This window comes from Engystomops pustulosus, chromosome 7, assembly GCF_040894005.1.
Source record: "Engystomops pustulosus chromosome 7, aEngPut4.maternal, whole genome shotgun sequence".
NCBI lineage: Eukaryota > Metazoa > Chordata > Amphibia > Anura > Leptodactylidae > Engystomops > Engystomops pustulosus.
Genome location: NC_092417.1, coordinates 77,661,055 through 77,673,630, shown reverse-complemented (window position 1 = coordinate 77,673,630; position 12,576 = coordinate 77,661,055). Strand labels below are relative to the sequence as shown.

Here is a 12,576-nt window from a genome sequence, read left to right as displayed (position 1 = left end):
TCGCGACGTGGTGACATCGGGACGAGAATTGGGTGACAGAGGCAGGAGGAGTTCCTGTCTCCGTCACCCGACCAATCAAATCGGTCCCGCCCGCCGATCGCCGTGATTGGCCAGTCAAACCTGACTGGCCAATTACAGCGATTTTGGGCTAAAAAACGTGCTTTTAGCCCTTTCCTCTTCCTCCAGCGGCACCATTTTGGTTTGGTATCGCTGGAGAGAGGAGAGAGCGTTACTGTGTGCACCAAAATACACTTTTACACTAAAAATAGTGTTCTGATCCTTATCTGATCCCTATTGTTCCCTACAAATTCCCATCCCTATCTGTTTTTTCCTGTGTCCTGTGTGTTCCCTGTGTGATCGCCTTGTGTGATCCCACGTGTCTTCCGTTTTTCCCTGTCTGTCCCTTCTGAACCCAAACGCACTTTTCAGTGCGCTGTGTTAGCGTTGTTCTGCACTGGACGCACTTTTCAGTGCGCCGTGTGAATAGCGCTGCACAGAATCTTTAGCAGTCTTAGCGGTAGTTAGTTTGTCTTAGGGCAAGCTAGGTGCATTTGTAGCGCCTTTTTGCGCGGTGCACATAGGTTTTTTTTCGGTGCCTGGTAATATTTTTTTCCAGAGCGCCGTAGGTGTACCCGTACGTAGCTACTTTTTGTGTGTGCCATCTGTGCGGCTGGTCCGTGTGGTTTGGTGTGCATTATCTTTTTTTTTGTGTGCTATCTGTGCGGCTTGTCCGTGTAGTTTAGTGCGCATTATTTTTTTTGTGTGCTATCTGTGCGGCTTGTCCGTGTAGTTTAGTGCGCATTATTTTTTGTGTGCCATCTGTGCGGCTTGTCCGTGTGGTTTGGTGTGCATTCTCTTTTTTTTTTTGTGTGCTATCTGTGCGGCTTGTCCGTGTAGTTTAGTGCGCATTATTTTTTTTGTGTGCTATCTGTGCGGCTTGTCCGTGTAGTTTAGTGCGCATTATTTTTTTTGTGTGCTATCTGTGCGGCTTGTCCGTGTAGTTTAGTGCACATTATTTTTTGTGTGCCATCTGTGCGGCTGGTCCGTGTGGTTTGGTGTGCATTCTCTTTTTTTTTTGTGTGCTATCTGTGCGGCTTGTCCGTGTAGTTTAGTGCGCATTATTTTTTTTGTGTGCTATCTGTGCGGCTTGTCCGTGTAGTTTAGTGCGCATTATTTTTGGTGTGTGCCATCTGTGCGGCTTGTCCGTGTAGTTTGGTGCGCATTATCTTTTTTTTTTTGTGTGCTATCTGTGCGGCTTGTCCGTGTAGTTTAGTGCACATTATTTTTTGTGTGTGCCATCTGTGCGGCTTGTCCGTGTAGTTTGGTGTGCATTATATTTTTTTTTTTTGTGTGCCTGCTAGACGGTTTATCCGTGTAGTTTGGTGCACATTATCTAATTTTTCTAGTTCTCTACTTTTTTTGTGTGCAATGTCTCAGAAGACATACACCGTGTTGGAGGCATATAACATGCTTGCCTCCGACACCGAGTCAGCTAGTGGGGATGATGGTCCCTTTTACCTATCCTCATCCTCCTGCTCATCTTCCAGTGACCTGGAAGGACCCCCAAGAAGGCGCCGTAGGGTTCCAGGGACTTCTGCAGGAGAAGTGCCTGGGACTTCTGCAGGAGAAGTGCCTGGGACTTCTGCAGGAGAAGTGCCTGGGACTTCTGCAGGAGAAGTGCCTGGGACTTCTGCAGGAGAAGTTTCTGGGACTTCTGCAGGAGAAGCGTCTGGGGCTTCCACTGACCCCACATGGGTAGCCCCAGATAATTATACCCCTCAGGTCCCTGACTTTACGGGCCATCCTGGAATTAACTTTGACACGACAGGGCTCAGAGCTGTGGACTTTTTTAAGTTTTTTTTTGATGAGGCGCTGCTGAATATTATTATATTTCAGACAAATCTCTACGCTGCACAACATATTGCCCAAAACCCCACGTCCTTTTATGCACAACCCTACAGGTGGACCCCTGTCACTGCAGCAGAGATGCACAAGTATTGGGGCATAATACTCCTCATGGGGATAGTAAAGAAGCCTTCAATCAGGGACTACTGGAGCACAGATATACTGTACCACACCCCCATGTTCCGCATGGCAATGAGCAGGATGCGCTTTGAAGCCATCCATAAGTTTTTGCACTACACTGACAACACACAGTGCCCACCCAGAGGTGACCCCAGTTATGATCGGTTATTTAAGGTCAGGCCCATATTAGATCATTTTAGTGCCAAGTTTGTCCAGGCATATACCCCCGCCAAACATGTGAGCATAGACGAGTCCCTGGTACAATTCAAAGGGAGACTTCAATTCCGCCAGTACCTGCCCAATAAGAGGGCAAGGTATGGTGTGAAGATGTATAAGCTGTGCGAAAGTTCATCAGGGTACACATACAAGTTTAGGATATATGAAGGGAAGGACTCCACTATAGTGCCCCCAGAATGTCCCCCCTTCCTGGGTGTTACAGGGAAGATAGTGTGGGATTTAGTGCACCCACTGCTGGACCAGGGCTACCACATCTACTTGGACAATTTCTACACCAGCACCACCCTGTTCAAGTGCCTCACTTCCAGAAATACTGCGGCATGCGGCACTGTACGCAGAAATCAGAGAGGTCTCCCTAAGTCGCTGCTTGGGCAAAAACTTAAAAGGCACGAAAGCAGGGCACTATGCAGCGACTCTGTATTGTGTGTTAAGTACAAGGACAAGAGAGAGGTCCTTGTATTAACCACAATACATGAGCACACCACCACCCCTGTCCCAGTACGAGGTGCCAGTACAGAAGCCCCCAAGCCAGACTGTATTTTAGATTATAACAAATACATGGGAGGGGTGGACTTGTCTGACCAGGTGCTTCAGCCGTACAATGCCATGCGGAAGTCGAGGGTGTGGTACAAGAAGCTGGCCGTGCACATCATGCAGATGGCATTGTATAATGCTTTCGTGCTGCATCGATATGCCGGCCAGAGGGGAACTTTCCTGGAATTTCAAGAGGTGGTAATAAAGTACTTTCTTTTTGGAGACCAGGAAGGGGGGAGTGCTAGCACATCTGGAAGTGAGGCCACATCACGTATTGTAACAGGGCAGCACTTTCCAGGAGTAGTTCCCCAAACAGCCAGCAAGGGAAGGTCACAAAAGAGGTGCAGGGTGTGCTCCAAAAATGGCATTAGGAAGGACACCATTCATCACTGTGAGACATGCCCAGAAAAACCAGGGTTATGTATGAAAGATTGCTTCCGAATTTATCATACATCCCTGGATTTTTAGAGTACCCTGTTGTTACCCTGACGCACAGCTTATACATCATGCCGCATGCCGCACCTTCCCTTCTAAGCCCTGCCATGTGCCCAGCCTGTAGATTACTGTCCCGTATGCTTTACCCGGGAAAACATGCATCATGATTTTTAGGGTGTTTGTCTCCCATGGCAGCAGCTGCGCACAAAATGACATAATGGATATTTTTTACTATGCACTATCCATTATGCACTTTTTCAGGGGTCCACCTGTGGGGTTAAAAGGGTAACTATACCCCTAGATTAATTCATGGAGGGGTGTAGTTTCCAAAATAGGATCAGTTCTTAGGGGTTTATACTGTACTGGCCCCTATTGGCATCTACAAATCTTTCATGATGCCAAAAAGAAAAAAAAATGTACAATGTCTGTGCTCCAACAAGTTATTCCCTTTTGAGCCCTGCCGTGTCTCCATCCTACAGATTATTGCCTCCTATGGGGTATTGCCCTAACCGGGGTAACCCGCAGAATGATTTTTGGGGTGTTTGTCTAAAGTGGCATGAGTTGGGCAAAATACTTTTGTCACTTCAATGGCATATTTGATAAATTGCAATACAATTGTTTCTCTGCACTACTCACTTTGTATTACATTTGAGCCAGCACCTTAGTGGTTAAAATGCTCATACAAGCCTACATACATTCTTTGAGGGGTGCCCTTTCCAAAATGGGTTCACTACTTGGGGGTTTCTATTGTACTGGTACCTCGGGGGTACCCCCCATTACCAATCTAGTGAAAACGAAGCTTGAAAACCTAAATTGTGCTTCTTTCTTCCTGACCCCTGCCGTGTGCCCAGCCTGTAAATTATTGGCACATGTGTGGTATTGCTGTACTCGGGACAACCCGCAGAATGATTTTTGCGGTGTTTGTCTAAAGTGGCATGGGTTGGGCACAGTATATGAGGCACTAAAATGACATTTTTGAGATAAAAACGCAATTTTTACTCTGCACCATTTACTTTGCATTTAATTTTGACCAGCGTGTCGGGGGTTAAAATGCTCACCACAACCACCGATATATTCTTTGAGGGGTCTAGTTTCCGTAATGGTATCATTTATTGGGGGTTTCTATTGCACTGGCACCTCACGGGCCCTGCCAACATGACATGGCACTCCAAATCCAAACATGTGAAAACGGAGCTGGAAAATCAAAATTTCACTCCTTCCGTTCTCATCCCTTCTGTGTGCCCAGTCTGTAAATTATTGGCACATGTGTGGTATTGCTGTACTCGGGACAACCCGCAGAATGATTTTTGGGGTGTTTGTCTAAAGTGGCATGAGTTGGGCACAGTATATGAGGCACTAAAATGACATTTTTGAGATAAAAACGCAATTTTTACTCTGCACCATTTACTTTGCATTTAATTTTGACCAGCGTGTCGGGGGTTAAAATGCTCACCACAACCACCGATATATTCTTTGAGGGGTCTAGTTTCCGTAATGGTATCATTTATTGGGGGTTTCTATTGCACTGGCACCTCACGGGCCCTGCCAACATGACATGGCACTCCAAATCCAAACATGTGAAAACGGAGCTGGAAAATCAAAATTTCACTACTTCCGTTCTCATCCCTTCTGTGTGCCCAGTCTGTAAATTATTGGCACATGTGTGGTATTGCTGTACTCGGGACAACCCGCAGAATGATTTTTGGGGTGTTTGTCTAAAGTGGCATGAGTTGGGCACAGTATATGAGGCACTAAAATGACATTTTTGAGATAAAAACGCAATTTTTACTCTGCACCATTTACTTTGCATTTAATTTTGACCAGCGTGTCGGGGGTTAAAATGCTCACCACAACCACCGATATATTCTTTGAGGGGTCTAGTTTCCGTAATGGTATCATTTATTGGGGGTTTCTATTGCACTGGCACCTCACGGGCCCTGCCAACATGACATGGCACTCCAAATCCAAACATGTGAAAACGGAGCTGGAAAATCAAAATTTCACTCCTTCCGTTCTCATCCCTTCTGTGTGCCCAGTCTGTAAATTATTGGCACATGTGTGGTATTGCTGTACTCGGGACAACCCGCAGAATGGTTTTTGGGGTGTTTGTCTAAAGTGGCATGAGTTTGGCACAGTATATGAGGCACTAAAATGACATTTTTGAGATAAAAACGCAATTTTTACTCTGCACCATTTACTTTGGAATTAATTTTGACCAGCGTGTCGGGGGTTAAAATGCTCACCACAACCACCGATATATTCTTTGAGGGGTCTAGTTTCCGTAATGGTATCATTTATTGGGGGTTTCTATTGCACTGGCACCTCACGGGCCCTGCCAACATGACATGGCACTCCAAATCCAAACATGTGAAAACGGAGCTGGAAAATCAAAATTTCACTCCTTCCGTTCTCATCCCTTCTGTGTGCCCAGTCTGTAAATTATTGGCACATGTGTGGTATTGCTGTACTCAGGACAACCCGCAGAATGATTTTTGGGGTGTTTGTCTAAAGTGGCATGGGTTGGGCACAGTATAATGGGCACTAAAATGACATTTTTGAGATAAAAACGCAATTTTTACTCTGCACCATTTACTTTGCATTCAATTTTGACCAGCGTGTCGGGGGTTAAAATGCTCACCACAACCACCGATAAATTCTTTGAGGGGTCTAGTTTCCGAAATGGTGACATTTTGGGGGGTTTTCTATTGTACTTTTACTTCAGGGGCTCTTCAATTACACTGTGGCACCACAAAATATTTGCAGCCAAATTGGCCTTCCAAATTCCCAGTATCGCTAACTCTGTTCTGGACATCGCTGTGCGGGGAACCAGCAGCTGACATCCACATGTCTGGTATTGCCGTACTCGGAAGAAGCAGGGCAAGAAATTAGGAATATATATTTACCTCAAATTCCTTCTGAATGTATCCGTTTTAGGGCTAAATTGGAAAGATTGAAATCAAAAATTGAAATTTCAAAATTTCCACTCCATTTTCATATGCTTCCGGAAAAATAATTAAAGGGTTAACAGACTTCTTAAATGCTGATTTGAATAGGTTGAGATGTTAGGTTCATAAAATGGTGTTACTTGTGGGGGTATATAGTACATAAGTCTTTATAGAGCACTTCCAAACTGAATTGATCACCAAAAAGTTAGCATTTTTCAAATTTCAAGAAAATCTGAGAAGTTGCTCCTAAAACTTCAAACCTTCTCACATCCATAAAAATAATGGAAACGTAAAACAAATTATGGATATAAAAAGAAGACCAATGGCAAAAGGTTTCTATCAAAAAAAATTTGTGGTATCACTTTTTGTCTAAAAATTATAACATTTGAAACTTTGAAAATAGTCATTTTTTTCAAATTTTTCCTAAATTTTTGAATTTTTACCCCCCAAAAAAGGAACGGATCACCGAAATGACACTACTGACATAAACTACAATGTCTCACGAGAAAACAATCTCAAAATCACAGAGATATCTTAAAGCGTTGAAAAGTTATTACCACAGGAAGAGACACTGGTCAAATTTCCAAAAAAAGTTGCGAGCCTTAACCTGCAAACAGGCTGCGTCCTTAAGGGGTTAATCAACCACATTGCTTTCATGCCCTATGTTGTCTAATGTGTGGGGAAAATAAGTATTCGATACACTGTTTTCTCACCTATAAAGAATGTGGTCTGTCATTTTTAGCATAGCTACGCTTCAACTGTGAGAGACAGAAAAACAGAAAACCACATTTTATGATTTTAAAATAATTAATAAGTATTTTATTTCATTAAATAAGTATTTGATCACTTACCTACCATCTGTCTCTCTCAGACCTGTTAGTTTTTGTTTAAGAAACTCCACTTATTCTCCACCTGTTTCAATTCATTACCTGTAAAAAAGGACACCTCTCTAACCACTCAATCAATCACACACCATCATAGTCAAGACCAAAGAGCTAAGGACAGCAGGGGAAAAATTGTAGACTTTCACAATTGACAAGCATCTGACAACAGTTGGTGCAGTAAGAAACAAAAAATGACATTCAACCTTCCTCAGTCTGGGGCTCCATGCAAGATCTTGCTTTGTGGAGTAGGGATGAGTCTAAGAAAGGTCTGGATTCAACCCAGAACTGCAAGGGATGACCTGGTCAATGACCAGAAATGATCTGGGACCTCAGTCTTAAAGATTACCATTAGTAACACACTACGCCATTATGGATTAAAATCCTGCAGAGCATGCAAGTTCCCCTAGTCATGCCAACACATGTCCAGGCCTGTTTTAAGTCTGCCAATGACCATATGGATAATCCATAAGAGGCATGGGAGAAGGTCATATCGTCAGATAAGACCAAAATAGGACTTTTTGGTATGAACTCCACTTTCCGGAGTTCATAAGACAAAGGGGCACATTTACTTACCAGGTCACTCAAGTTCAATAAAGGTGCATTGTCTGTCTATAATGCGTGTGGCAATTCACTAAGATTGTGCGCCTGAAATCATGAATGTGTTGCTTCCCCGCACTGGCCCAACAGAGTTCACCATCTTTTTTGTGCTGCATCTTTAACATAGGGTGTGCGACACAATTTGAAAGTTAAATACGGCGCTTGGTTCAAATCAGTCGGACTGTGCGACAGCACACCCCCTCTGTGTTGCAGCGAAGCCAGGGCACCTGTGCAGGGCCCTGAAGAATGTGAACAGTCTGACTAAAGTGCTTTGCAAAGCGACGCAAAGCCCTTAGTATATGTGCCCGAAAGAGTACAACCCAAGGATCACCATTTCAATCATGAAGCATGGAAGTGCAAAAATTATACTGTGGGACACTTTTTATGCAAAGGGAATAGGATACCTGCGCTGTATTAAAGGGAGAATGCTCTTTCCTTCAGCAAGAGCATGGAAGATGGGTCTTGACTGGGTCTTCCAGTATGATAATTAATCAAAACACAGAGCCAGGGCAATTAATGAGTGGCTTTTTAAGAAGTATTTTCAGGTCCCGGACTCGGCCTGCCAGCCGGCATGCCTGAACTCAAAGGGAAATCTTTGTAGGGAACTGAAACTCAACATTGCTAAGTGACAGTCCTGAAATCTGAAAGATCTGTATGGAGAAGTAGATCAAACTCCCCGCTGTAGTGTGTGCAAACTTGGTCAGGAACTACAGGAAACATCTGACCTCTGTAATTGCAAACAAGTGTTTCTGTACCAAATATTAAGTTGTGGGTTTTCTATTATTTAAAATACTTAGTTCATGCAACAAAATGCAAATTAATTATTAAAAAGAAATCATACATTGTAATTAATTAGTTCAGTCCATGGTATCACATGTTTCTCGGTCTATGGCAGTGACATATTGGGGCAGATTTACTTACCCGGTCCTGTCGCAATCTCGCAATCTCCCCACGTGGATTCGGGTCCGGCGCGATTCACTAACATCGTGCGTCCGACTTCCTTCCTGTGTCGCTGCTGCGCTGAGCTCCGCCGGAGTTCACCTGCTTCTTCCTGGTGCATGTGAGTGCTTGATCTTGCAACACAAAACCTTTTTTAAATTTGTCTGAATCCGTCAAAATCCCGGGGCAATTCGATGCAAAATGGAAATTGTCGGGAAACCTGAAGAAAATGACTGAATAAAAGTCTATACACTCAGACCAGTATTTACCACCATATAGTGACCATATATTACTAGAAATCAGTCCTGCACAGAGGCTGAAGTGTAATCAAATGATTTACAGATAACGTCAGTAATCCATGTAATAAACAGCTCCATGTAATAAACAGTAATCCTTTAGGCAGTGCCCCCCTTAGTAATCCGTAAAACAGTTTCCCCCGTTCAGTAATCCATTAGGCAGGCCCCCCCCCTACAGTTATTCATTAGGCAGGCCCCCCCCCCCTTAGTCATCCATTAGGTAGGCAAACACCCTTGGTAATCCATAAAACAGGTTCCCCTTAATAATCCATTAGGTAGACCCCCCTTAGTAATCCACTAGACAGGGCCCTCCTACAGTAATCAATTAGGCAGGGCCCCTTTCATTAAAAAACTAGGCAGGGATTATGCACCCCCTCTTCTCCTAATACAATTTAACAATATGGGGCAGATTTACTTACCCGGTCCTGTTGCGATCCCGCGTTGCGTTGTCCGGAAAGTATTCGGGTCTGCCGCGATTCACTAAGATCGTGCGCCCGAGTTCCTGCATCCGTCGCTTCCCTGCTGAGGTCCGTCGGAGATCACCTTCTTCTTCTCGGGGCTTGTAAGTGCCCCAAAATCCGATAGCGTGTGCCAAAATCCAGGGGCAATTCGGCACAAAACGGAAATCGTCGGGAAACCTGAAGAAAATGTGCTCCGCGGACCCTTAGTAAATGAGCCCCAATGAGTACTTACCTTCAGCATCCTCCTGTATCTTCATTTGTTCTCCGCACAGATGATGGATGATGCAGGAGCGTGATGCCATCACCGGGCTCCGACATCTAAAATAGTTCTCATGACAGACATACGTATACCTCACTGCCAGCTGCAGAATCACTTTCATCCACATGTTATAGAGCATGTAAGTGATTCTTTCCTGAAACCCATGAGCGGCTCATCATCTGAGCTACTGGAGCTCCCGGGCAGGGCCCCCTCAGATCACAGACCCGGCGATAGTGCTCCAATAGCACCATTGATGATCCGGCGCTGCGCTCCACTTTGACTGAGCGCCAAAGTAACATGAGCAACCAATTAGCTTCCTGCCCCCCCCCCCCTTCTTCCTATCATGCTTCTTCTGATATTCCTTATTTCATTGAAGAAACCCATTTACGGCTACATGCAGACAAACATTGGTTTTGTCCTTTGGTATTGTTCTTTTAATAGATGGCACACTGACAGATTAATTTCACAGTTTTTCATGGATCCATGTGAAGGCTGTAGAAAACTCAGAGCAGGTCCTTGGCCCCATTTGTAGCTCGGACCTTACCATAGAAGTTTACAGTAACATGATAAATACTGTATCCGTGAATCAGTTTGTAGGTAACACAATCATATGTAACTCTTCAAGATGTTGGAACAATTGCCAGCCTTCGTTTTTTTTCTTGCGGATCCACAAAATCACTGACATTCTAATGATACACAGAACGCAAAAACAGATTATGAATGTTTGTGGTTGGGAATGTAAGGATGTGTGTTTTTGTCAATGTATCTCCCGCCTGATACTGTTGTCTTCTTGCAGGAAATCAATATTCAGAGCCTGACTGGCTATCGCCAGAGCATCATGTCGTTGTGTGACGGTGGACGTCTGTATCGCAAAGAGCTGGAAATTGTACTCTGCAATGACTCTACCCCCATGAAGTAACTAGAAGGTCCCAATACTCTCAATAACTTCACTACGCTCCTCTATCCTGCCCCACCCCCCACCAATGAGAGACAGGGGAGACTACCAGGATGTGAGAGACACCATTACACAGAGAGACTGGTGCTGTCAGAAGGTAATTTAAAAATACAGCAGAGTGATGTAAAGGTTACCTTCACTCTAACTTATAGTTCTTATAGGGGTCAGCAGTTCTTATAGGGGTTATGATCATGCAGGAACCTCACTACTCCCTGCACTTGGACCTTCTCTCTGGTGCCCTCTGGTGTCCCAAGATGTTTCTCTGATAAGTCCCCCTCCTTATCTAATACCCCTGGGCCACCCCTCCTGGCTGCTCTCACTTATATACCTACCTTCCTAGGTTTAGGGGCTTGCCTCCTTATTCGGGCTTACCGCAGAGTGGATCCTGGATTTATTTTCTTTCTGGGTTTTGCTTGTTTTACCTGTTACCAAAGAATGAATAAAATTACAGATCCTAAGCGTCAAGTTTGAGTATGTGGTTCTAGGCGGGGTTATTGATATAATATTGGGAGTATATTGCAAACAGTAGAAGGGCAATGTTACTAAACAGCAACAAACTTTTCAGATAAAAATGGATTATGTGTCTTCACAACTCAGTTACAAGAAATCAGAAATCTGCATCACACTAAGAGCCTTTGAACCAATATCCCATGTATTTTTATTCCTTGGTACCAGACTCTCAATCATCTGCTGTTGCCCCAATACTTGTGCCTGCATAGCACTGTAGCAGGGACCTCCTTCCTTATAGAATCTCTCCACAGATCTTTTTATACCTAGGCCTGTGACCAGGACAAGGGGGCATCCTCTACGCCTAGAGAAGAGGCGATTTTACCATCGTCATAGACAGGGATTCTTTACTGTAAGAGCAGTGAGACTAAGAAACTCTCTGCCGCAGGAGGTTGTTATGACGGACTCTATGTACATATTCAAGAGAGACCTGGATGCCTTTCTCATTCACTTCCTATGTAGCCGCGCGCATGGTAAGCGCCGAGCGCGTACCTGCCTGCGCCAGCTATAAAGTTTAAAAAGTGTTTTAAACCGCGATACCGCGGTTTAAAACACTAATGAAAATAAGCTCCGGCACCAGCTCACCCTGAGCTGGTGCCCGGTATTTCCATCAGAAACCTGCCACTTCAAGTGGTAGGTTTCCTTTGATTCTTAAGGGTTGGACTTGATGGACTTGGGTCTTTTTCCAGCCTTATATACTATGATACTATGAAGTGATATTAATCATACCAGACACTGGAATCCTATTACTGTAGCACAGATGCTTTTGACCCAGTGGCTGCAGCATGACTTTAGCGGCTTTGAACCATGCACAGTGCTGATGGCATCATCAAACAGCCACACATCCTTTCATCCCACTCTGACAGCAATGTGAATTTAGGATGGAGGACACCAGAGTTGCCGGCTTAGGTATGTAACTGATTTTCTGTTCCTGAGCTGTGGCTTTTCAACAAAAAAAAAACAACAAAGGTTAGGGGTCCACCCTACTGCTACTGCTGTGGAAGTTAAAAATTTTGGGGAGCTCTCTTTAAAGAAATAGCTGGGGGTTCTTCTGTACAGTTACCCCTGATTTCCAACCCTGGATTTTAGGGTCGGGAGCCATCTTGTCTGACACTGAGGGGCTGAGCTCTTCTCTCCTCCCTGCAGTGGCCCCAACCCTTGCATTACAGGACGAGCTAACACTGATACACACTGATTTCCTGCCTGAAAATATCAGCCGAAGCATGAGGAGAGCTACAAGCTACAGGCAAATAAATTCTTTATCCAGGGAGAGGGAGGGAGGCACATCAGATCTAATCGTGTGTGGCAGAGCAGAGCTGACTCATTTTGTGTAATATGCATCTCATGGATCTCATCTCATCATCTCATCTCCCTTTCTATGTGTCAGATACTAGTACAATTTTCAGAAGTTAAATGAGTGTATATAAACCTGCACCCTGATAATCTAACAACATTGTCAGCACACAGCATCTCATAGTACACAAGGATCATGAAGTGTCTGC

General features: G+C 44.3%; 1 protein-coding gene across 1 annotated transcript in view; it reads left to right on the top strand.

Moving 5' to 3' along the window:
- The window catches only part of CALB2 (calbindin 2), a 31,835-nt gene extending 19,793 nt beyond the window's left edge, over positions 1 to 12,042 (top strand). Inside the window, exon 11 of the mRNA XM_072116970.1 lies at positions 10,409 to 12,042. Coding sequence (XP_071973071.1) covers positions 10,409 to 10,531 — 123 coding nt within the window. The 3' untranslated portion in view covers positions 10,532 to 12,042. The remainder of the gene's footprint in view (positions 1 to 10,408) is intronic.
- The last annotated feature ends 534 nt before the right edge of the window (positions 12,043 to 12,576 follow it).